Source organism: Phocoena phocoena, chromosome 8, assembly GCF_963924675.1.
Source record: "Phocoena phocoena chromosome 8, mPhoPho1.1, whole genome shotgun sequence".
Taxonomy (NCBI): domain Eukaryota; kingdom Metazoa; phylum Chordata; class Mammalia; order Artiodactyla; family Phocoenidae; genus Phocoena; species Phocoena phocoena.
In genome coordinates this window covers 54,297,824-54,324,426 of record NC_089226.1, presented here as the reverse complement: position 1 = coordinate 54,324,426, position 26,603 = coordinate 54,297,824, and the positions used below count along the sequence as shown (strand labels likewise).

Genomic DNA, 26,603 nt, shown 5'->3' with positions numbered 1-26,603 from the left:
CATAAACAACATTCCGTTTTCAGAGCATTCCAACAACTGTCAGCTTCTGAAGCAAGTGGAACGTTTAACATTTTGACAACTGGCTATTTAACTGCTTACCAGAATCTTATTTATGTTACCTGTTCATGTCCCCTGTTTTAATACCAAATGTTTAATATTATCTTTAGAATACAGAATGCAGGTGGATAGTTTCCCCTCTGGCACCATTTATGCAGTATACTTAACAAAAATGTGTTTTCTGCACAAATGTGAGACAAATGTTAATTATAAAAATGTGGGAAGTATTAAAAATTATGAAATATTAAAAAACACCTACTAGCATGCAGAAGCAATTACATGTTGGCATATTTTCTTTCAGGTTTTTCTTCTTATATGTTTAAAGAGTATAGCAGAGATCAAATTACATGTAAAATTTACCATTCTAATTGTCTTAGCCAATATTATTCAATAAATATTTTTCCTATGTCAGTAAAAATACTTTGCATACTTAATGTTTTAACAGCTTCACCGTTTATTGTTTAGAAGTATCATAGTTTATTTAAGTTTATTTAACTTCTTTCCTTTTGTTGAACATTTAGGGGTGTGTGTGTGTGTGTGTGACAGTGTGTCTGTCTTTTCTCTTATAAATAATGTGGCATTGAAGTTTTTCTTTAATTTGAAGTATGTTAGGACATGTAAAATATGTTCTGATCATTAATCAAATTAAAACAAAGAGATATCGCTTCGGAGTTATCAAAATGGTGAAGATAAACAACATAAACAATATGGATTAGAGAATGCATAGACCAATACTCTCGTACATCTGATACAACCTTTCTGGTGAGCAACTTGGCAAAAGATAATCAAAGCCTTAAAAATGCAATATGCTTCGACTCAGCAACAGGAGTTCTAGGAACTAGTTCTAACAAAATCATCAGAGATGCAAAAAAAAAAAAAAAAAAAAAAAAAATCAACGCACAGGATGTTATTTGTATTTTCTTATTTTCTGCAATAGAGGTGTGTTACACTTTCATAATAAAACAACAAAATTTTTTTAGTAGGGGAAAATGGTAGCTTGATGTTTTAATTTGTATCTCTTCACTTACTAGTAATATTTACTTTTTGAGAATGTTTATTTGCTGTCTATATTATATTGTGACTTAGCAATTCTTTTCTTGGGGTGGGGGGAACAAAGGGGGACCAGGCAGACATTTTTAGGGCCAAGAATCTGAAGGCACAAAACTCAGAAAGATTTATTTTACAAATGAAAAATGAGGAACCCATAAAACACATTTAATAACACATAAAACACTTAAGCTTTAAATGTCACGTTATATTATGAACTCTTTTCTTAAACTCTGCCTTACTTTACTATTAAGCCATTCTCCTGTTTCCTGATTTCAGAATTTTTGACTGATATCTAGTTTATAAATAATTAAGATTAATAAAGAATGTAATAATTTAAGAATGTGTACCAAATGCTACAAAATCCTCAGTACTATCATAAAGAGAAAACACGAGACATGATTTTCATCCATCAGCTGAATCAAAGTGAGAGCAAATGGAAATTTACTAATGGTTTCTACTTTTACAGAATCTCCTACCACTCAATAAGCTCGTGAGGAGTAAGTGTACAAACATGCCTTTTTCACGCTACCACTGCTGGTTGACTACATTTTAGTTATTCTTCTATGAACCTGGAAGACCTAAAATGAACAGGCAAGTATTTTAGAATGTGGATTTGGTGACTCAGACAGGATAGTAGGTAATGAAACACACAGCTTTGGCTAGGTAAACAAGAGAGCTTTACTAATGTGAAGAGCAAATTTTCATAGGCTATACAATTAATAGAGCTGGACTCCAATCAGGACCCTGCAGTTACCCCTTCTTTTCTCAGAGAAAGGAGAAGATCAAGGGAGTTTTTATGGCCACAGAAGGACAGGTATCATTATTTACTAGTATACTGCTTTTAGACATGGCTAAAATATGCTAGGAGCTAAGAGACACATGATGAAAAATTTGTTCTTAACGTCAATCCGGAGTTTTAAATTTGGAGTTACAGGCAATCAGGGTTGGAAGAGGACAGACAGCCAAGTGGCTCTCTGGCCTTTGCTTAAAAATATTTAAGCAAATATTTAATATAATTACACTAATTGTTTACTAACATTTAATGTACTATATTAATATTAATAAACTTAACAAAACTATTTAAGGGAATCAAGACCCCTGAAATATAGCATTCCATCCTTGTGTAGCTCTGTCAGAAAGGACAGGTATATTCAAAATCTATCATTTCAACGTTTCTGAAGTAAGGGCAACTCCAAGGTACAAAGGTGTACAGAGATTGATTCCGGCACTGCAAGTACATGCAAAGCTTTAAGAGCCAGAACTAAAAAAGTCCACTGCCTCAAAAGAAAACAAAATGCTGAGGAATCAGCTATTGAGGAAGAATAAGAAGTAGGCAGTCCAGCAGAGGCTGGTGGCCAGTGATGAGGAAGTGAGGCAAGCCCTGATGCATCCAACAAGATCCATTTCTTGCTTGGTCCTGCTGCTAACACAGCTAAAACAAGCAGAAACCCTTTTTGGATCTTAGCATTTTTTGCAGGTCTAAATTATGTCAACTTTGGACCTTAGGTTTTTTAACGCTATCTTTAGAGGAGTGTAAGACTCATATTTATCTTTGATTACAAACCTCCCTTGTACTAATATTTGATTTCCCTCTATCTCCCAACAGTTATACTCCCCTAGTTATGACAACCAAAAAAGTCTCCAGACATTGCTGAATGTCTCCTGGGTGGGGGTAAGGGGGAAACAAAATAACCCGATTGAGAAACACTGCTTTACATCAATGAATTGGATTTTTAAAACTTATGCTGCATGTCCATCCTGGCTTGAAACGATAAAAAAGGCTTCTTTCTGAGGTATTGCTGATCTTGTGGCCGATGGGAAAAAAGAGCACGATGAGAATGTAGTAAAAGCATTTGTCCAGAAGTAATGTATATAGGTCATGTTTGCTCCCAATTCTTGGCCAATGTAAGCCACATGCAAGTCACGAAGCTCATGTCAATGGGGCAGGGAAGTAAATACCCCTGCCCCCACCTCCCGAGGGCGGAGCGGCAACCATTTATGTATAATAAAACAATTTACCAGGTAGCTTTTCCCCCCACCTACTTGGGCTCTTCCACTTCCACTTTCCCAACCAATTTCTCATTGTTAATTAGAATTCAGGTCAGAATAGCAGTTCCCCTATTTCCTTCCTCTGTACTCTGGGAAAGGAACTTATCAGTAGGAAAGAACTTACCAAATAGTCTATTTTAGTTGAATAAAAAGTTTAGAAGATGAAGTCCCACATCACTACCAATTTTGTGACATGCAGAAGGAAGACATCCTCATCTATGTCCTTTCTTTGTCTGGATGGTCTGAAAATTCACACTCTCAGGCAGGAGAATTTCCTGTATGTTTTCTTGACATGGAGAGTAAAGTTGCTTCCCCTCTTAGGAGCTGTGTACCTTTTAAGTAAGGCATTCCACTTAATGCCTCACCAATGTTCCATGACTACAGGTTACTATTTCTTTTTTATGAAGGATAGATTTACCTCTTGGTGAAGAAAGGCCCACAAAGGCCTTCTTCTCCTCTCTTCCTACATATAATCTTCTTCTCTTTTCTGTTACTTTAGGTTTCCCTTCAACAATATCAGATCTGTTTACATCCTGCTTTCCTTTTATAATGAGATCTTCCAATCTACCTAGAGGTTCTGCACACTTTCTGAGAACCTATAGTATAGTAAAGTATTCCTCAAATATAAATAATGACATTTACATCAGTAGACACAGAGTGGCACTTTCTTTGATATGATATAAAAAAAGACTGCATTCCCTAAAGATCACTGTAACAATCCCCTCAATTTCCACACTTCTTAGTTAAGGCTGAGATTCCAGATAGGATTCTTCTATCTGTGTCTCCACCTGGTAACTACTGGGCTAATTACTACAGAAACTGCCTGTTTCTCCAGGGCTCTAGGGGAGGTAAAAGGCACATACAGATATAATACAAATCATGACATAGGGGTGAACAAAGTACAAAATGTGGAGCGACTCACACACATTTCTTGAGAAGTAATGAGAAAAACTTGGTTGTGTGTTTGCCAAGTGACGGGTGGTAAGGCAGTTAGAGTGCAAAAGGCTGAAAACAAGCAAGTTGCCCAGATCATTAGCAGGTGATTAGTTTGCCAAGATGGGCTGGCAGGACTGTGGTTTACAGGAGTCTAAAGCCAGCTTAAAGAGCCAGGGGCTGAGCAATCCTGCCCTTGATGAGGAAGTGAGAATCCACAGGCTGCACAGGGAAATGTCCTCTTAATTCAAAGCTGACCAAATTTCACTTAAAATCTCCACTGTGTTCCTGTGCATCTTTGGGAGACTTGAAATAAATAGAAGGACTTTAGTTCTGCTGTCCTCTCACTCTCCTACACAGTTCTCAATGAAGGCTACAAATTATATATATATATATATATATATATATATATATTTTTTTTTTTTTTTTAAGCTACAAATATTTTTACTACACCCTTCACTAACTTCTTTAGTCTTAAAACTTATTCCACTTTGGGCACATCTTCTAGGCCAGAATGCTGTCTGGCACATCTTCCTCCACTGTGTATGAGTTTTGATTTTGCTTAAGTCACACAGCTACAGCAGCATGCTGTCTAGAAATAGTGTGTGTTGGTATTTAAGCTGAACAGCCCTGGTCTCTATTTATGATGCTCCCTTTTGACTCCTACTCTTTGATTCCAATAATGTACTGAAAAGAAAACTCAGCCCTTGAATTAAAAAATGAACAGGCTAGATAGGAACAAGGCCTTTAATATTTAACCTCTTCTATGCTAACTTCAAAGAGGGGAAAAAAGTTTAATGTCCCATCTTCTGCTACCTATTTTTAAATATTGATGAAAAACAGAAACCGAACACCTCCCTATTCAGTTTCTCACAGGTGCTACCAACAATGGAGTAATATTATGTACTATTATCAAAGGAAGAAGACTGTTTCACAAATCACAGGAAATAAATTTGTGGTTTAAGCCTCTATGAGCTTTTGCTCTAACTGCTGATACAGATAGTATCTGGCCCCTAAAAGCAATGAGGTGCAGCTAGGAAAGAGAGCCTTCCAGATGTGACAGTGTGAAGATGCAGATGGGCTACATGTAGCAAGGAATGAAAATGGCCTTTGGATAGTAAAATGGCTAGTCTGGGAGCATTTTAGATGGACTGAAATGCATACTTTCTACTTCGACATAAATTCCCAGGATAGTCATTAGTCCTAGATATGGGCAAAATTGGAAATTCCCTTCATAACTATTTCTGTTGGTTTGAGGCTCAAGTTATTTTGATGCAGGTCGGTTAATTAGCCCCAAGCTCAGGGAAATTCATTGGATACCCCTTGGTTGAGTACTCTTCCTTCCAAGTTGACTTCGCAATATGTACTTTACTGAGTGCCCACTAATGCTTTAATTTTTATGATTTACTAAGTAATACTGGTAAAATTTAAAAAATTAGAACATTACCCGGTGATCTTGGCATCCTATCAGGGACTGTTGGGCAGTCACTTTTCATAATCACACATGGCTTCTCTGTGAAGCCAATACCCTAAATGAATATTTGCCACCTGCCTTTGGAGGACTTATGCAGGACCCAAATTCAGGGGCATATAGCATTTTGCATGTTTGCTTAGATTCATTTTATTTAGGCCCATGATCTGTCCCCTTCAAATGATCAAATATGTTTGATAATTTACAAGTTATTCTTATATATCCAAATGAGCAAAGACTTAGGCTACCTGAGATCAGAGAATTTTAGAGCTGGTTAGTACATTGTAGGTCATTTAATCCAATTCTCTGATTTTATGGAGGGAGAAATTGAGGCTCAGAGATTGGAGAAACTTGCCTAAGGCCATAAACATAACTAGTAAGAGAGGTGGCTTTCAAACCCGGCACTAGTAACTTCTTAGTCCAGTGTACTTTTCACCATTACATGCTGCATACCATTATTAATATTATTATTTTTTGGACGGGGTGAGGGAAAGAAAGAAAGAAAAAGAAACTATACCTGTAAAAATATACCATATTACTATTCATAACCTCTGGCCAAATGTTACAAGCATATGTTACACATTCCCCTATACTTCTCTCTTGATTTTCTAAAGAAGGCAACTGTGAAACACACCTGTTTTAATTTTTTTAGATTGAATTGCACCCTTTGCAGAAACTCTTGCAACCCTACTCATAACCCATTATTGCACCCCTACTAAAAGAAACACAGAATTTAGTTAGCTGACCCAAAGCCTGTTCATTCGCCACTGGAAAAAATAAAGTAGGGATGGAAGCAGACACTTTATATTAATAGAGGTTGGTTGAAAAGAAATCTAGGTTGCTTATGAATCAATGTTGTAAATTAAGTAAATTATATTTTAATAAATTAGCTCTGAGAAGCTATAAGCTATAGCACTGCATAAATTACAAAAGTACACTAAAGTTTATTATAATGCCTTCAGGTTTCAGGCTGTGAGACCGCATTATTAGAGAGACTTGCGACTTCCCTGGTGGTGCAGTGGTTAAGAATCCACCTGCCAATGCAGGGGACACGGGTTCGAGCCCTGGGCTGGGAAGATCCCACATGCCACAGAGCAACTAAGTCCGTGCACCACAACTACTGAGCCTGTGCTCTAGAGACCGTGAGCCACAACTACTGAGCACACGTGCCACAACTACTGAGCCGTGTGCCGCAACGACTGAAGCCTGTGCACCTAGAGCCCATGCTCCACAACAAGAGAAGCCATTGCAACGAGAAGCCCGTGCACTGCAACAAAGAGTAGCCCCCGCTCGCTGCAACTAGAGGAAGCCCGCGTGCAGCAACGAAGACCCAACACAGCCAAAAATAAATAAATAAATAAAATAAATAAATTTAAAAAAAGATAGAGAGACTCGTCATAATGAAGGCCTCCCGGTACTTCTAAAGGTACTATCTGTGACTGCGGTCTACGAGAGAACTGCCTTTTAAGGAATCTTATATAATGGCACGTTATGATGTGGCATCCCCCACCGCAACACACACACATTTTAATGTTACTGGGCTGTAACACAATAAAGATTTTATCAAAATTTAGAAGGAAAGGGGACTTCACACTTATTGACTACCTACCACCTCAAACACTAGGCTGTGTACTTTTCATATATTATTAACTATGGGTTAATTCAATCCCCATAATCCTGGAAAATATTATCATCTTATTTTTACAGATGGGAAAATAAGACTCAAAGAAATTAGGTGGTTTATCTAAGATCACATAGTTTATAACACAAAGACCTGAGACCTGAAACCAAGAGTGCCTGATTCTAAAGCTCCTGGACTGGGCTTCCCTGGTGGCGCAGTGGTTGAGCGTCCGCCTGCCAATGCAGGGGACACAGGTTCGTGCCCCGGTCTGGGAAGATCCCACATGCCGCGGAGCGGCTGGGCCTGTGAGCCATGGCCGCTGAGCCTGTGCGTCCGGAGCCTGTGCAACGGGAGAGGCCCCAGCGGTGAGAGGCCCGCGTACCACAAAAAAAAAAAAAAAAAAAAAAAAACCTAATTCTAAAGCTCCTGGACTTTCCTATATGCCACGTTGCCATCACTCAAAAAAATTTGAGTAAAAGCTGCTCTTTAGCTTCCCAGGAACTTCCTTAGTAAATCATGTCACTTTCTCACTACTTCTCCACTATGGGTCTAAAACTGTGTTGGGCTTGATTCATCCATCCATTCATCCACCCACCTACACATCACCAAATAGACATCAGGTGCCTGCTATATCCCAGGCATTATACTAGGCACTAGGATACACTGATAAGTGAAAAAAAGGTCCTCAAGTCCTTTGGCATAGAGAAAAGAGTCACTAATTAAACAGTCATGCAAATAACTGTAAAATTACAACTGTGTTAAGGATTATGATGGATTAAAAGTTAGTAGTTCTGGGTCTGAAATTCAACATGGTACCACTGTACTGTCTAACAGGTCTCTGACTCAGTCTGGAGGATCAAGGAAGGTTTCTCTGGGGAAATGATTACTGAGAAGAGATCCGAAGAGTAAGTAAAATTAGGTGAAAAAGACTGTTCTAGATTGAGGGAAGACTATGTGCAAAGATCCTGTGATAAGGGAAAGTCCTGCCTATCTGAAGACACGAGATGGGAGCAGCCAGACTACACTGGGGCTTGTAGGCCAAATAAAGGATCTTGATTTTTATTCTAAGAGTAATGGGAGGCCACTGAACGGTTTTTAGAAGGGAGAGAACATGATCAGATTTACATTTTCTAAAAGCTCATGCTGAAATGGGGAGAACGGACTCAGAAGAAGAAAGAATGGATACAGGAAGACCAGGCAGGAGGCTACTGAAGTAGTCTGGGCAAGAGATAATGGTATGTTAATGCAGAAAGGCAAAAGTGGAAATAAAAAGTAGATGGATTCGAGATTTATTTACAAGTATAAAAATGACAGAACTTAGTAATAGTTTCAGTATGGGAAGTGAGAGAGAGGAAGATTTCAAAGATGACTCAGGAATCTGGCTTGCACAATTAGATGAGCACAGAATATTCAAAGAAAATCAAATGTGGTGGAAGAAGGGGAAAAGAAGTGAAATCATGGGTTCAGTTTTGGGTATGTTAAGTGTGAGATGGTTTTACAATATGTAAATAGCAATAAGATGAGTCCAGAGCTCAGAGGAAAAGTCTGGATTCGAAACATAAATTTCTGATTGTGTGAAAATATACAGTAAGCTGTGGGTACTGATGAAATCATTTGGGGAGAGAAAAGAAGACCTAGGATGGAGGCTTGAGGAATTCCAACATCTAGTGGATTAGTAGAAGAGGATGAACCTGTATAGGAGACTGAGAAAGAATAACCCACTGAGAAGGGAAGAAAACTGGGAGAATGCTGTCACAAAAGCCAAAGAAGGAGGAAGTGTTAAGAATAACAAAGTCACAAATAGTGATGAATAAGGCTGAGAGGTGAAGTAAAAGACAGACTTCTTTAAAAAAAAAAAAGTCTGCTGGGCTTAATAACATAACAATTATTACAGAGCTTCAGTGGTATGATGAGAGGGAATGATTAGTTGTCTGAATAGAAGTCACATTAGAGGGATGAGGAATGAGTGGCATATACTGTGGTGGTTATAAAACATTCACCATCCTGAAAAAGAACCTCATGTGAGAAAGCAAAACTTATACAGAGACTACAAAAAACAGATCAATGCAATCAGTTTTACTAATTCTTTAAATACTATAGAAATCTAGAATAAAGGAAGGCTCAAGGAGACTGGGTAACTTAGGGAAGTCTTCACAGAGAAGGAAAGCCTTAACCAGAGTATTTTTTTTTTTAACATCTTTATTGGAGTATAACTGCTTTACAATGGTGTGTTACTTTCTGCTTTATAACAAAGTGAACCAGTTATACATATACATATGTTCCCATATCTCTTCCCTCTTGCGTCTCCATCCCTCCCACCCTCCCTATCCCAACCCTCTAAGTGGTCAAAAAGCACCGAGCTGATCTCCCTGTGCTATGTGGCTGCTTCCCACTAGCTATCTAATTTACATTTGGTAGTGTATATATGTCCATGCCACACTCTCACTTTGTCCCAGTTTACCCTTCCCCCTCCCCGTGTCCTTAAGTCCATTCTCTAGTAGGTCTGCGTCTTTATTCCTGTCTTGCCCCTAGGTTCTTCATGACCATTTTTTTTTTAGATTCCAAATATATGTGTTAGCATACAGGATTTGTTTTTCTCTTTCTGACTTACTTCACTCTGTATGACAGACTCTAGGTCCTTCCACCTCACTACAAATAACTCAATTTCGTTTCTTTTTATGGCTGAGTAATATTCCATTGTATATATGTGCCACATCTTCTTTATCCATTCATCTGTCGATGGACACTTAGGTTGCTTCCATGTCCTGGCTATTGTAAACAGAGCTGCAATGAACATTGTGGTACATGAATCTTTTTGAATTATGGTTTTCTCAGGGTGTATACCCAGTATTGGGATTGCTGGGTCGTATGGTAGTTCTGTTTTTAGTTTTTTAAGGAACTGCCATACTGTTCTCCATAGTGGCTGTATCAATTTACATTCCCACCAACAGTGCAAGAGGGTTGCCTTTTCTCCACACCCTCTCCAGCATTTATTGTTTGTAGATTTTTTGATGATGGCCATGCCGACCAGTGTGAGGTGTTACCTCATTGTAGTTTTGATTTGCATTTCTCTAATGATTAGTGATGTTGAGCATTTTTTCATGTGTTTGTTGGCAATCTGTCTGTCTTTGGAGAAATGTCTATTTTGGTCTTCTGCCCATTTTTGGACTGGGTTGTTTATTTTTTTGATATTGAGCTGCATAAGCTGCTTGTAAATTTTGGAGATTAATCCTTTGTCAGGTGCTTCATCTGCAAATAATTTCTCCCATTCTGAAGGTTGTCTTTTCGTCTTGTTTATGGTTTCCTTTGCTGTGCAAAAGTTTTTAAGTTTCATTAAGTCCCATTTGTTTATTTTTGTTTTTATTTCCATTTCTCTAGGAGGTGGGTCAAAAAGGATCTTGCTGTGATTTATGTCAGAGTGTTCTGCCTATGTTTTCCTCTGAGAGTTTGATAGTGTCTGGCCTTACATTTAGGTCTTTAATCCATTTTGAGTTTACTTTTGTGTATGGTGTTAGGGAGTGTTCTAATTTCATTCTTTTACATGTAGCTGTCCAGTTTTCCCAGCAAAACTTATCGAGGAGGCTGTCTTTTCTCCACTGTATATTCTTGCCTCCTTTATCAAAGATAAGGTGACCATATGTGCGTGGGTTTATCTCTGGGCCTTCTATCTTGTTCCATTGATCTATATGTCTGTTTTTGTGCCAGTACCATACTGTCTTCATTACTGTAGCTTTGTAGTATAGTCTGAAGTCAGGGAGCCTGATTCCTCCAGCTCCGTTTTTCTTTCTCAAGATTGCCTTGGCTATTCGGGATCTTTTGTGTTTCCATACAAATTGTGAAATTTTTGGTTCTAGTTTTGTGAAAAATGCCAGTGGTAGTTTGATAGGGATTGCACTGACTCTGTAGATTGCTTTGGGTAGTAGAGTCACTTTCACACTGTTGATTCTTCCAATCCAAGAACTTGGTATATCTCTCCATCTATTTGTATCATCTTTAATTTCTTTCATCAGTGTCTTGTAATTTTCTGCATACAGGTCTTTAGTCTCCTTAGGTAGGTTTATTCCTAGATATTTTATTCTTTTCGTTGCAATGGTAAATGGGAGTGTTTTCTTGATTTCACTTTCAGATTTTTCATCATTAGTGTATAGGAATGCCAGAGATTTCTGTGCATTAATTTTGTATCCTGCTACTTTACCAAATTCATTGATTAGCTCTAGTAGTTTTCTGGTAGCATCTTTAGGATTCTTTATGTATAGTATCATGTCATCTGCAAACAGTGACAGCTTTACTTCTTCTTTTCCGATTTGTATTTCTTTTATTTCTTTTTCTTCTCTGATTGTTGTGGCTAAAACTTCCAAAACTAGGTTGAATAAGAGTGGTGAGAGTGGGCAACCTTGTCTTGCTCCTGATCTTAGTGGAAATGCTTTCAGTTTTTCACCATTGGGGACGATGTTGGCTGTGGGTTTGTCATATATGGTCTTTATTATGTTGAGGAAAGTTCCCTCTATGCCTACTTTCTGGAGAGTTTTTATCATAAATGGGCGCTGAATTTTGTCAAAAGCTTTCTCTGCATCTATTGAGATGATCATATGGTTTTTCTCCTTCAATTTGTTAATATGGTGTATCACACTGATTTGCGTATATTGAAGAATCCTTGCATTCCTGGGTTAAACCCCACTTGATCATGGTGTATGATCCTTTTAATGTGCTGTTGGATTCTGTTTGCTAGTATTTTGTTGAGAATTTTTGCATCTATGGTCATCAGTGATATTGGCCTGTAGTTTTCTTTCTTTGTGACATCTTAGTCTGGTTTTGGTATCAGGGTGATGGTGGCCTTGTAGAATGAGTTTGGGAATATTCCTCCCTCTGCTATATTTTGGAAGAGTTTGAGAAGGTTAGGTGTTAGCTCTTCTCTAAATGTTTGATAGAATTCGCCTGTGAAGACATCTGGTCCTGGACTTTTGTTTATTGGAAGATTTTTAATCAGTTTCAATTTCAGTGCTTGTGATTGGTCTGTTCATATTTTCTATTTCTTCCCGGTTCAGTCTCAGAACGTTGTGTGTTTCTTAGAATTTGTCCAGTTCTTCCAGGTTGTTCATTTTATTGGCATATACTTGCTTGTAGTAATCTCTCATGATCCTTTGTATTCCTGCAGTGTCAGTTGTTACTTCTCCTTTTTCATTTCTAATTCTATTGATCTGAGTCTTCTCCCTTTTTTTCTTGATGAGTCTGGATAATGGTTTATCAATTTTGTTTATCTTCTCAAAGAACCAGCTTTTAGTTTTATTGATCTTTGCTATCGTTTCCTTCATTTCTTTTTCATTTATTTCTGATCTGATCTTTATTTCTTTCTTTCTTTCTGCTAACTTTGGGGTTTTGTTTGTTCTTCTTTCTCTAACTGCTTTCGGTGTAAGGTTAGGTTGTTGATTTGAGATGTTTCTTGTTTCTTAAGGTAGGATTGTATTGCTACAAACTTCCTTCTTAGAACTGCTTTAAGCAGAGTTTTTTTTTTTTTTTTTTTGCGGTACGCAGGCCTCTCACTGTTGTGGCCTCTCCCGTTGCGGAGCACAGGCTCCGGACGTGCAGGCCTAGCCGCTCTGCGGCATGTGGGATCTTCCCGGGCCGGGGCACGAACCCGTGACCCCTGCATTGGCAGGTGGACTCTCAACCACTGCGCCACCAGGGAAGCCCCAGAGTATTTTTAAGAAGTGCAAAACTGAATGACTGAAAGGTGTTCTACTTCGGGAATTTATGAGAGGAACACACGATGTGTGTGTACTGGGGAAGGGAGGTGGAAGTGGGATAGGGTGGAGTGATACAAAAGCCAAGAGATACAGACACAGGCCTCTGTTTTGTGGTGTAGGCTCAATATTGAATTATCTAAGATTGGATAATCTACGCCCTAGTCACTCTCATTTTTTTGCTGCTAACCTGTGGGCCTATTCATTTCTCATAAACGATTATACCAGAGGGTTGGTAGGGAAAAGAGGAAGTAAGAATCATAAATCAATTGTGTTGCTCATTGGTTTTGGATAATGCTGATGTGAAAAGTGGGGATGCGTAAAATCGGTGGCTAAAATGTAATTTTATATCTGTGATTTTGAGGCAGAGTGATAGAGTGGAAGAGAACACAGACTTCAGAGCCAGAGGGAATCAGGTTTGAATACGAGCTCTGTCACTTACCACCCATGTAGCCTTGGGAAATGTAATTGGTCTCTTTGCACCCCAGTTTTCTATATGTAAAATGGGAGAAACAATGAGTTTCTTGTCAAGGCTGCTTTGCGACCTAGAGATGAGATGAAAGTGTTTACCTCACACTAACTGGAGGCTAATGTTGTTGTTGTTGTTGTTTTTCAGCCATGCCGTGTGGCATGTGGGATCTTAGTTTCCTGACCTGGGGTTGAACCCGTGGCTCCCTGCAGTGGAAGCGTGGAGTCTAAACGACTGGACCACCAGGGAAGTCCCCTAATATTGCTTTGGTAACACTGTAATCTGAGAGAAGACAGGAAATACATTCAAAGAGATAACCTTATATACTAAGACGAGGTCATTTAATTTACTGGTAGGTCCTGATCTACATTTTCTTACTGGTGTTTATCTAGATGCAAGTGAAAAATACAAGATGGCAAAGTTTAGGTTTGGGACCTTTTTTGAGATAAACATAATATATTTGTCTCACAGACTTTTACAATTAATGATATAAAATATATAACTATCCAATACATATTTAAAGAGTCAAATATATTCTTATTCTGTATTACTGCCAATTTTGTGAAGGAGAGAAGAGACAAAAAAGAAAAAGGAAAAAGGAAACAAGAAGAATAAAAACCAACTGTAGCTGAGGGGTAAAGAAAGAACAGAGGACAAGAAAGGCTAAAGAGAGCAGACAGACAGACAGACCGACAGACAGACAAGAGACAAGACAGGCAGAGAGAGAAGAGACGGTCGGAAGAGGACTGACCAAGTGGAGAATCCGCCCAGACCTCTTCGATCCCTCCATAGCCTTCCCCTCACTACTTCTATTTGATAGCCAAAGTACTCTAGGCTGCCTGCTGTTCCAAGCTAGCTCTTCCTTTGCCCGATCATGCCACTACTATTATCTCTTGCCCAACATCTCCCCCACACTGCAGTCTCCTAATCAGTATTTGATTGGAGACCGGGCACATTGCTCTACAGCGCTCTAGGGCTCTCAGTAATTTAAAAAAACAAAACAAAACACACTTCCATTTGCATCTGCTTAACTGAGGACACCCTACGATAGAAATGAGGGAGTATGCTTATAGAACATTGGGATCTTCTTTGGGAACACATTTTTATAGGTGCCTTTGAGAAATGTTATCATTTTAAGAGATATAAAGAGTGAATGATATAATTTAAGAAAATATACCAAAGGATAAATGAAATTAAATCAAGGGAAAAACTGCAGGCTCTGAGATGACTAACCCCAATTTATTTAATGTCTTTTCTTACTGTGTGCTGAGGGCTGTCTTCATTATCCCTCATGTAGAAGGGCTTGAGTGCTAATGGATAATTAATGACAAAGACTGGTATGTCGCCACAGTGCTTCACCAGGTACTTTTCATGTTCAGTGTGTAGATCAGCACCCCACTGTAATGAGAAAAAAGAAATTACCAAAGGAGAAGACAGAGCTGAAAGATATAATGCAGGACCTAAAAATAACCTGTGTCAGTGCCAAGGGCTTCTTCTCCCTGAGGATCAGGGATGTGTGGAGCTGTCTGCTGAGGTTACACAGATAAATAAACTAGAGAGAGATGTGTTAACAAGAGCATCCAAAGGCCTGGAATGATGAAAGCTGAAACTAGTAAACACTACGCTTTCTGTGCCCCATCTCAGGGAGCAGCATTTAGCAGATAAATAGCATTTGTAGTAAAACACAGTATGCTTTCCATGGTGTATAAAAGCTGATTCAGAATCATAATTTTTATTAATATTGCCAAGAGCTTCTTCTACAGTTACTGTCCCTAAGTTTCAGGAAATTAAATGATGAAAGATAATATTCCTAATATTGAGTCTATCTCTGGCTAGATGGCTTCTCCCAGTGACTTTTTTTTTTTTTGATAAAAGAGTCAACTAATATATCAGATGCTCTCTGTTGAATATTTAATAACACTGTTAATCTATTTATTCAGCAAATACTAATGTGCCTATTAAACCCCAAGTACCATGCTAGGTACTGGAAACTGGTAAGAAAAACAAAATCCCTGAGTTCATGAAGCTTCCAGGATGGGAGACAAACATTAAACAAAAAATTATACAAAGAAGTCAGTTGATTATAAATATAACAAGCACAGGGCACTTGTAACTTAAAGAGAGCATCTGACTTAACTGGGAATGGAACTGGTATAAGGAATAGTTTGAAGACAAAGGTATTAGATTCTTAACATTATCTTACTATTCCCACTTGTCTGGCAATATCTTAATTATAGGAAAGAAGCACTGGCATAGGAATTTTGTGCATTATGTGCATGTCCACTGATAAATCATGTGGCTTTTCCAGACCTATATCCTTACCCATAAAATAAAGGAGTCCTGGGAAAAAACAAAAACACACAAAGCTCAGTGTTTTTCAAAGTGGATCACAAATCAGAAGCCTCTATAAAGTTCAATGGAAAAAGAAATGTGTTTAATGTGTTGCCTAAACTTATTTGATCACGTAACCTCTTCTGTCTGTCAACTGTTAACATCATTCAGAACATACTTTGGGAAACACTGAACTAGTTGATTTCTACACTGATACTCTACAATTACCATTCTTTCTAAGGAATTTCATCTTCCTAAACTTGGGAAACTTCTTTATAACCCTTTTGTCACTGCTATTCCAAATGATATGATTCTACTTCAAAATTATTTTTCATTCTAAATATTTCAATGAGGTTAGGCAAACATCAAAAAAAGCCAATGTACAGATATGCAAATACTACATACACACTGCTAGTAAGAGAAATAAGGTTATTTTAAAGGATTCTTAATGAAATCAGATAAATATGAGAAACATATTTTCATACATACATACATATATATATATAAATACTACCTCTGGAGTGAAGGTGAAGTTCTGGGATGCCTGCTTTAAGATCTCCACTGCCTCAGTATAAGAAATGCTGGAGAGAAACAGGGTAAAAGCAGAGAAAGGTTAATGGCTGTTGTTAACTAGTGCATCTGAAAACTGTGAAAGACCTATTCTCATACAGTCTTTGAGATCATATCTGAGTATCAAATGATTGTAAAAATGATTATTGAGTAATCAGGAATTAAGGTTGACCTATGAAAGTCTGATCAGCATGAAGAGAAATGGCCATTCAATAATCCCACTCCTGATCCACTTGCAGTGTACACAGAGAAGCTAGTCACTTAAGCGAATAAAGATTTTCTCTGAATTCATGTTATGCTAATGCCCTAAAAGGTGTGAAATACTGAGGCTAAAAGAGCAAAACTCTCTCCCTAAAGCTGTCATTCATTCATCTAACATATACTGAGCACTTACTATGTGCTAGGTATCATTCTAGGCACTGGAGATACAGTAAATAAAAACAAAGCCCCTGCCTTTATGGAGTCGCTATCTGTGTGTGTGTGTGTGTGTGTGTGTGTGTGTGTGTGTGTGTGTCTGTGTATGTGTGTGGCTATGTGTGTGTGTGTTTGTGTGTATGTACATGCACAATGGGGATAAGAAAGATAAACAAATAAACAGAAATAAACCAGGGAGCTATTGGTGCTATGAAGAAAAACAAGGCAAGATAAAAAGAAAGAAGGTATTTGAGGGGTGCTATTTTAGATAAGATGGTCAATTCAAGGCCAATTCAGGCCAATTCAAGAATGCCAGAAAATTAGATTGGAAAGGTAGTCAGAGGTCAGATCCTATGAACTCTTTCAGGCCATCGTAAGGCTTTTTAAATATATTCTAGTATTGTACGACTGTTTAGGAAAAATATCATTTTTGGTTACCTCAGTAAGAGACCGTCATGCCTAATGCAAGCCAAACCAAGAATCTGTTTTAACAGCTTGGATAGGTGATATATGCACATAGTTTTAAAAAAAAAATCAAGGGGAATAAAAGAGTACACATCTTTCTTCCATCCCTGTCCCATAGCTACCTAGTTCCTCTCCTCACACACAATTACTGTTATTGGTTTCTTGTGTATCCTTCCAGAGGGTTTTATGCATCTATAAGCAAATATTAATACTCAATCTCCCCTTTTTTATAGATGGCAGCCATAGCATACATATCATACACACTCTTTTACACTTTTCTTACTCAATAATATACCTTGCAGATCTTTCCATACCAGTATATGAAGAACTTCTTCACTTTTTGAGCTATTACATAACATTCCACTTTGTGGATGTATCCTAATTAGTTTAACCAGTCATCTATCGATGGATATTTCAGCTGTTTCCAATCTTCTGCTATTATAAATCATGACTACATATACCTAATTTATGCTCATACTGATTTTGCACATGGAAAAAATGGAATTGTTGGATTCAAGAGTATTTGCATTTGCAGTTTTCATAATTTTGAAAGACACCACCAAAGATATCGTTCCCCTTTTACAGGGTTTTTCCAATTTATGCCCACCAATAGTATATGAAAATGTCAGTTTCTCTATGTTCTCTGCAACAGTATTCTGCATGACTAAAAACAAAAATCTACAAACTTTGTGAAGGACTCTGAGTTAAAAAATAACCTAACAAACTTATTCTCTGAAGCAAAAATGAAGTTCATATCTATAATAACTAACTGGAAAGAGTTGTGTCATAGAGTACAAATAAAACCCCCAAAGCTATGTTTTGAGTGATAGGTTTTTTAGAAGATGGAAATTCTATTCAAACTAAAATCTAGTATTAAATAACAGATAATTTCTAAGGTAAGAATGGTGTTGGTGTTGATAGTAGTAATAATTTTTAAATGAGCATTTTACAGAAGGGAAACTGAAGCTTAGAGAGGATCAGTAACTTGCCAAAAATCACTCATGTAAGTAAGAAGTAAACCTTGATGTGCTGACTCCAGAGTCTAAGCTCTTAACTGCTGAGATAATGCCTAAACCACTTGGAGTTTCATATGTTCTATCAAAATAAAAGATAATGGGCTCTGGGTTCTGCCTTTGACTCTACCACTTAGTAACTATGTAAATCACTTCACCTCAATGAAAGCATTTTATAAATTTTTGTATTTTATACAAAACTCTAAAAATACAAACATTAAAAAATTAAGTATTTGTACTTATAAAATAAGGAGACTGGGCTATATTAAGCTCTTGTCTGCTTAGAAATTCGATTGTTCTATTCTTTCAATTACTTGATATGATCTACTCATTATACTGAGAAATATAAGAGCAGTCAAAATGGGAAGCACTAGAATTTTGTGCCATTGATATGTTACTTACATTATTAAGAAAAAAAGGACTCTCATGTCTAAATATCTCTTGTTATTCTAGATGTTCTGCCCCACACTCCTCCCATATCTTAAGTTGAGGCAGAACTTTCAAGTTCAAATTACAGTCCTGACACTGGATATCCTTAATGGCCTTCATCAACTCTCTACTAACTTTTCTTGGTATGTACAGGGAATAATATTTCTTCTCCTTCCCAGAAACTATTTCCAAAGTGCTTTGAGGAAAGAACAAGACATTGTGATATTGTGTGATACAATATCAAACTACCTTCATATTTCAAATTTTCTGTTGTTGAATGAAGAAAATTATTCTGAAACTGTTGGAGTACAACTGCTAAGTTACAGAGATTATTATTAGCATTCTTTGCCTCAAATTCACACAAATAAATGCCGAGCAAATAAAAAGGTAAGTACTCTATATTTTTAAAGCCTTAATACTATAAAGGAAATGTAAAGTAAGTGTGTTCTATTTCTGCTTGATAAAGGCTAAATTCAAAGACTACACAAGTCCTTTAAATAATATACTTTCATATAAAACAACTGTTACAAGTACTCAAGAACACTGAAATCTATTCAAAAGAATACAAGTCATATGGTATCTTGCGTGTGGGTGTGGACATGTATGCATGTGTATTTCGGGGTGCATCTTGATTCTAATTCATCATGCTTAGGTCTACTCTCATATTCTCTCATGGCTTTTAAAATCTCTGGTTTCAAAGTCTACAAACCCCCTCCATCTCTGGAACCCTCCACCCTGAGAATCCTCAGCATCATGTAATTTACGTACACTCTCTGGTGTTCAGTCCCGTTTGTTTCTAGCTCCTGGAACTTCTCATATATTCTAGTGAACTCAACAATGCATTTAAAAGGATTTAATAATATTTTAACTAGCATTTTTAGACGTTTTGTAGCAGGAGGGTTTTCATGTTATCTAGTCTTTGACATATTGCTTAAGCAGCATTTGAACATTTCAACAAAATAAGACAGACAAGTTATCACTTCATAGATGAGAAAACTGAAGCTCAGAAAGGTTAAAGATTTACTATTAGTCAAATTCGTAGTTGTAATTAAATAATTATTCATGCAAATATTTAACTATTCATCTTTTTCTCTAGATGCTAAACTCCATAAAAGGACTAATCCATGCCTATTTTCACTACTGAATCCTCAATGACTAGCACAGTGCCTAACTCATAGAAGGTAGTCAATAAATATTTGTTGAAAAATATGAATTCACTCATTAATGGCTAATAAGTGGTAGAGGCAGGACTAGAATCCAGGTCCTCTGAAACACAGTTCACTATACTCAGTGCATAAGTAAAACAAACAAGCCTCTGACCATGCGGAGGTGACGACACCAAAATAAAAAAAAAAACATCACACATATAAATTTAATCTACAACTATGATTTGTGCTGTGTGGAATGGATGATGGTGATAGCAATGACTGATATGGCACAGCCCATGTTCCCATCCTGAGTATTTTACAGACATGGATTCTGAAGCACAACAGTTAGATGATACATAAGGGTCATAAAGATAGTGGGGGAGCTACAACTACTCTAGCATTAATTCCAGTGCCCTTTCAGATATATGAAGTACACTGGTTGAAAGCATGAGCTTTGCAATCAGATGACCATGAGTTTAAATCCCCACTTCATCTTTTACTCGCTTAATATCTTTTGAGATGATTCTTCATCTACAGAAGGGCAACAATAACTACTCACAGAGTTGTTGTGAAGAGACAATGAAATACAATGTATTTAAAGTTTATCGCTGCCTGGCACATAGTAAATATTCGATAAATGGTGGATATTTTTCCCCAATCTTAGATCTTATTAGACAGAAGCTGGATAACTTCTCTTAAGATCTCCCTAGTTTTCTGTTACCAGTACAGATTCCTTGGGATGCCTAATTTACTTCTTTCCTTACCTACGTAATTACAACTTTTATCAATATGCTTATGTCCATAACTCTCCTGTAGACTCCAGGTCCATACACTCAAACTGTCTACCCAACATCTAACTGGATGTCTGAAAAGTATCTCAATCTTAACATGACACCTCATGACGATGAGCCTGCTATCACCCCTCTCTCTCTCCCCACACACCCCCACTACTCTATGGCTTCCCCCATCTCTGTTAATAGCAACTCCATTTCTATAGCTGTGTAAGTCAAAAGGCTTGAAGTCACTCTTAACTCTTCTTCTCTCTCTTTTTCACTCTCAGTAAATCCTGTTTGCTGTATCTTTAAAATATATCCAGAATAGGACAATTTCACCTACCTCCATTGTTACCATCCTGGTCTGTGACGGTTAATTTTATGTATAAAGTTGGCTGGGCTACAGTACTCAGATATTTGGTCAAACATTCAGGGTATTTCTGAGATGGTGTTTTTTTGGATGAGGTTAACATTTAAATCAGTGGATCCTGAGTAAAGAAGATTACCCTCCATAACAACATCCAACCAGTTGAAGCCCTTGCTAGAACAAAGACTGGCCTCCTCCAAGAAAGAAGGAATCTGCCAGCAGACTGCCTTTGACTTGGCTCTTCCTTGAGTCTCCAGCCTGCTGGACCACTCCAACAGATTTTTAACTTGCCCAGCCTCTACAATTGTGTGAGCTAATTCCTTAAAATAAATCTTTATATACACACATCGTGTTGGTCTTGTTTCTCTGGAGAACCCTGACTTATACAAGGTTCAAACCACCATCTACTTGCACCTAGGTGACTGTAACAATCTCCTACTTGCTTTGCTGCCCTCACTCTTGTCCTACTACAGCCAATTCTCAATAGATAGCCAGAGCGATCCTATTAAATCCAATTGAGATCTTGTCAGATCTCTGCACAGTACCCTTCAATAGCTTTCCCACCTCACCCAAGTAAAAATCCAAACTCTTCACAGTGCCCTACAAGGCCCCACCTGATTTCCCTACTTCCCTTGTCCTTTCTTACTTTATCTTCGTATCCTCTTCCCTTACTCACTCTTCACTGTTACTTGAACTTGTCAGGCATGCTCCAACCTCAGGGTCTTTGTACTTGTTATTCCCTCTGCCTGGAATATTCTTTTCCCACTTACCCATATGACTAGTTCTCTTACTTTACTTTCTTGAGATCTTTACTCAAAAATCATCTCAGTGAGATCTTCCCTGCCGTGCTATCTAAAATTTCTACCTCCTCATTCTTCCTTTGGCTTATCTTCTTTCTCTTCTCTGGTTTTTTTCCCCATAAGTATTACTCATTTTCACAGACTAGACGTTTCACTTATTTGTCTCTTGGCTATTATTACCTCCACCAGAAATATAAGCTCAGTGAAGGCATGGAATTTTATCTGCTTTGTCCACTGTTTTTAAACAGTTTTTAGATTTTAGGACAATGCCTGGCACATAGTAAACATTCAATATACACTTAAGTGAAAGGAAAAGTTTCAAAAGCCTTCACTTGTACTTCATTGCCCTTCAATTCTCTATCACGGGGCTCCTATTTCCTCCTTTTCTGATCCCACAGCTGCTGCCTTGTTATTGGGTCAGGCTCAACGACTCATCATTTTTAACTGGTAGCCTGAAGGTCTAGGCTGATACCTGATATTCTCAGCTAAGTCTGCCAAGTTTTTCTTATTCCCCTTCTCAAGGACAGGTTGAATTCTTTATTCTCTTAGAAGAAAAACTTCCTAAACTTAAGATAGCAAGGGAAAAATGATACTAACTTATGTTCAGAGACAATTTTCTTTTCTTCAGATTATCTAACTTACTTCCTGTACACATTGTAAATACCCTGAATACTAAGTCTTATATGAATTATTTGTACTGCATATAAGAAGTTGCTTGTTGTTTTTTCCATATCAAGTATGTGTTTCATAATAAACTGTGAAAAGAATAGCCTATCTGATTAATATGGTTGGTTGAATAAACTGTGAAAAGAATAGCCTATCTGATTAATATGGTTGGTTGAATAAACCACCAGTCCAATAACAAGTTCTACTTGAACAGGATTATAGTGGAAATGAAGCAATAATGTATGTGCTATATTTAAAACACAGATCTTTAGGTTTTTTTTTTTTTTTTTTTTTTTTTTTTTTATGTGTTACGCGGGCCTCTCACTGTTGTGGCCTCTCCCGCTGCGGAGGACAGGCTCCGGACGCGCAGGCTCAGTGGCCATGGCTCACGGGCCCAGCCGCTCCGCGGCATGTGGGATCCTCCCAGACCGGGGCACGAACCCGTGTCCCCTGCATCGGCAGGCGGACTCTCAACCACTGCGCCACCAGGGAAGCCCCGATCTTTAGGTTTTAAAATAGTGGCTAAAAAAACAATTCAGAATATATTTTCAGATTTTAGCAAGCGAAGGTAAAGAAAAAGAAGGAAGACTGAAATAAGAGAAAAATAGAGGGGCAGACATTACATGTACCTATCTTAAAAGCATGTTTTTTAATCAAGCCAGATTTTGATTACTAAAGAATTAGTCTGAATTGTAGGAATATAGTTAATAATTACTATGAACATTATCTTGCTATGATTTATTCATTTATTTATTCATGAAACACTGATTATCAACTATGAACCAGACATAAGAGCTATAAAAATAATTAAAATACGGGTTTTCCTTGAGTCTAGGGAGTGTGATAAGCAGATATACAAACAAAAAAAATTTAATACAGTGTGATAAATACGATGATAAATTATGAATAAAGTTCAGAGAAAGTATAAATCTACTTACATTAGAAAGTTGTTTTTTAGCATATGTTCTAATCTGTCCTTGGTAAGAAAAGAGAAAAAAGAAAATTTATTAAATGTAATTATATTCCTTACATGTAATTAACATATTTAAAGGGCTTCATCCACAGAGCTAATTACCTTTTGGCCTGGGGATATGAATCTGTGACAGAGTTCAACATCTTCAGGACAATTTGAGAGAACTGTCATTGTTGTAGTCTTGAAGAGGCCCTCCATAACCTAAGAGAAATGATACAGAATTGCCTGACATGTAAGCTTCATGAAAAACCTGTTTAGGGCCCTGTAAGGACTGCTCTCCAGGTTTCAATGGCTATAAATCCATTAGGCCTCTTACTTCCTGAATATACTACAGCAAGTTAATTCAGTTTCCAGATTGATTAGAGGGGGCATCACAACTTCTCAGAGAAGGTTAAAAAAAAAAAAGAAAGAACCATGTCTGAACCTTCTGTTAACAGTTTCAATACTGGTATTGAAGTGGGCTGTCAAATGAACAGCTAAAACAAACTGATGCCTCTCTAAATTTCAGTATATTCCCTTGTAGAGTCAGGACAGTTAACAGTACCTAGCTTACAGGATTGTTGTGAGAAATTATACGAGATAATCCATGTATAAGACTTAGCTTAGTGCCCAGCTCAGAGAAGCATGCAACAAACATCAGTTGTGAAGAGTGGAATGTTTTGAAAAGTGCTTCATTCAGTCATTGGTAAATGAAAGTAAACTTTAAGATTAGAGAAGCAATGAGATCTATCTACATCTAAATACATACATTTTTGCTTTGCTAAAGTATAAAGTAACGACACAAATCAGTGTATAAGAATTCGTTCTACCAGGGGTGTCCATAAAAGTCTCATGGGAAAAACTTGTTCTCAGAAGAAAAGAGTGACTGGAATGAAAAATATTTCTAAAATATTTTTAATCCAAACTAAAATTTTTGTTTTGATGTCAATGAAATCATATTGTGATTTTCAGATATGTCCTCATAAAGACACATACATGAATTAAGACCAGGCTGCCCCACAGGCAGGTATCTTCCTTTCCTCTCTGAATCACTGGATACCCTATCAACACTGGAAACACAGTGGCGCATAAGCGTCTGAGTAATTTAACATGGTCAGTTATAGGAAAGAACTTAATTATCAAGTGACAACCAGATAGACTTATGTACATATATAAAATATTTTTCATTTCTTTTTATATATACTTTGCATTTTTATATTATACATATATTTTGTAGAGAAGTAAGGAATAACTTGATGAAAGAAGAGCAAAAGGAGGCTAAAGATGTTCTGCCTTGAGGCTATAACCACCTTCAATCTAGCAGTGAGATAAAGAAATCACTAAGTAACTGAATGATTTATGTGAAGCGTTATATCCCTCAATCACTGCAAAAAGCCAATGTATATTGAGAGGAAAAAAGAACAGGTAGATTGGATAGTATGCTTGCATTGTTGAGGGACACAATACACAATCGGTAAGATGAAGACTTCAACAGCTGGGGCTATTAAAGCAGTGTCTTTCAAGGGCAGAACATTTCCATTTGAAGAAGGATATCACTGGCTTTTCTAACCTTGACTTTCAGACTATACTCTGTAAATATATTTATAATAAAACAGAAACTTAACTGAAGGGTTAACATAACCCTCATGTTTTAAAAAATATATTTCTCAATAGTATTAAAATAATAGTATTTAATTGCTTATACGTCATAAGAGGAAAATATCCTGTTATAATATTCTGATTTTGTATTTAAGAGACTGCTCTTCATCAAGATAATAATTTCCACAGAATTCAATTTATCAAAGGGAGAAAACTGAGAGAGAAGCAGGAGTTTATTTTTGGAAAGAATATACCTTTTTCTTCTGTCTTTAGGAAAAAGTTTATATTCCAATTAATTAAACTATTCAATAGTGTATGCCCTGAGTACCACTCAGTGGACGGCCAAATAAATAAGAATTACTCAGTTATAGAATACATAATTATAGAGCAAAGATTATAATGTTTAATAAATTCTAACAATCTATGTATTATCTTTATAATCTTTCCCTCTGGTATTATATTGGGCAGCGGAGACAGGGACAAGGCAGAAATAGGAGGTAAAACGTGTGGTTCCATTCTTTACAATACTCTCATTGCCTGAGTGAAAGAATAATAAAGAATTGGGTGGTGAGCTCAAACTGAAAGCTGATTAAGGAATTTTACTGACTTGGTGAGGCTCAGATTCTGAATCCCTAAATCTAGAAAGAGATTAACTCAACAGTGTTCCTATTGACATTTTTGGCCAGATAATTCTTCGCTGGCGGGGAGGGGGCTGTGCATTGCAGGATACTGAACAACATCCCTAGCCTTTACCCACTAGATGCCAGTAGCAACCCGTCTTCCCTACTCCCCCACCCACTCCCTAGTAGGGACACCAAAAATATCCCCTTGGGGACACCGGTCTAGAGAAATCGGTGGGAGATGTTAAAGGGGTATATGCAAGTGGACACTGTGGTGTGTGCCCACAACATCCCTTTAGGACCAAGATCTTTATCCGCTAGGAACAGTAACTGCTGATGGTACATAGTTGGGTCCCTCTTCAGGAACTGCCCAGGCCAGGAGGACTGCCTTACCCAAGGTTACAACCCCTTCCCAAGCTAGCCCGCATCCAATGACTGGCTCACAGAAGGAGGCACTTGCCCTCCTATGGGACAACTATGAAAGACCATTCTAGCTCCAAAGTTTCTCAGGGAATTGGCTAAGGAATCTGTTTGTAAATGCATCACAGTTTAACTTGTCCCTCTGCCCAATGCTGCTTTCTTCCTTTCCTCATAGATATTTCCCTTGAGAGCATTCCCCAGTAATACCTGCACACAAATCTCTGCTTTAGGGTTTATTTACTAGGAAATCCAACCTAAGACAGGATAATAAAATTGTGACTCCATTCTATTTGGGAGTATACATGGTATTTCTGTTTTAAGTGAAATTGGGTCATTTACTGGGTGAATAAGAGTAGAATGAAAGAAGTAAGAGTTGATGAAAACTGCTAAAATAAACATCCTGTAATTAGAATTCCAAATTAAGATCTTAACCAAAATGGTAGTGGATAGAGAATTCATAACAACAGTTAACACATTCTGGGTACTTACTAAGTGTCATGAACTATGCTAAGTACCTTATATATATTATCTGTCTAATCCTATGAATTAACATATGAAATAGGAATTATTATTCCCATTTTATAGATAAGAAAACTGAGGTTCAGAGAAATTAAGTCCCATGTCTTAGGTCACATAGCCAGTAAG

The 26,603-nt window shown here is 37.4% G+C and overlaps 1 protein-coding gene across 10 annotated transcripts in view; it reads right to left on the bottom strand.

Annotated features, from left to right (window-relative positions):
- Positions 1 to 26,603, bottom strand: part of NARS2 (asparaginyl-tRNA synthetase 2, mitochondrial) — a 135,438-nt gene that overhangs the window by 6,110 nt on the left and 102,725 nt on the right. For 6 of the 10 annotated variants that reach the window (XM_065881863.1, XM_065881864.1, XM_065881871.1 and 3 more), the window contains 4 exons: positions 23,443 to 23,541; positions 23,306 to 23,343; positions 16,237 to 16,303; positions 14,652 to 14,789 (listed from right to left, as the gene is read on the bottom strand). In XM_065881863.1, coding sequence (XP_065737935.1) covers positions 14,652 to 14,789; positions 16,237 to 16,303; positions 23,306 to 23,343; positions 23,443 to 23,541 — 342 coding nt within the window. The remainder of the gene's footprint in view (positions 1 to 14,651; positions 14,790 to 16,236; positions 16,304 to 23,305; positions 23,344 to 23,442; positions 23,542 to 26,603) is intronic. The other 4 variants (XM_065881869.1, XM_065881865.1, XM_065881870.1 and 1 more) reach the window with 4 other exon arrangements.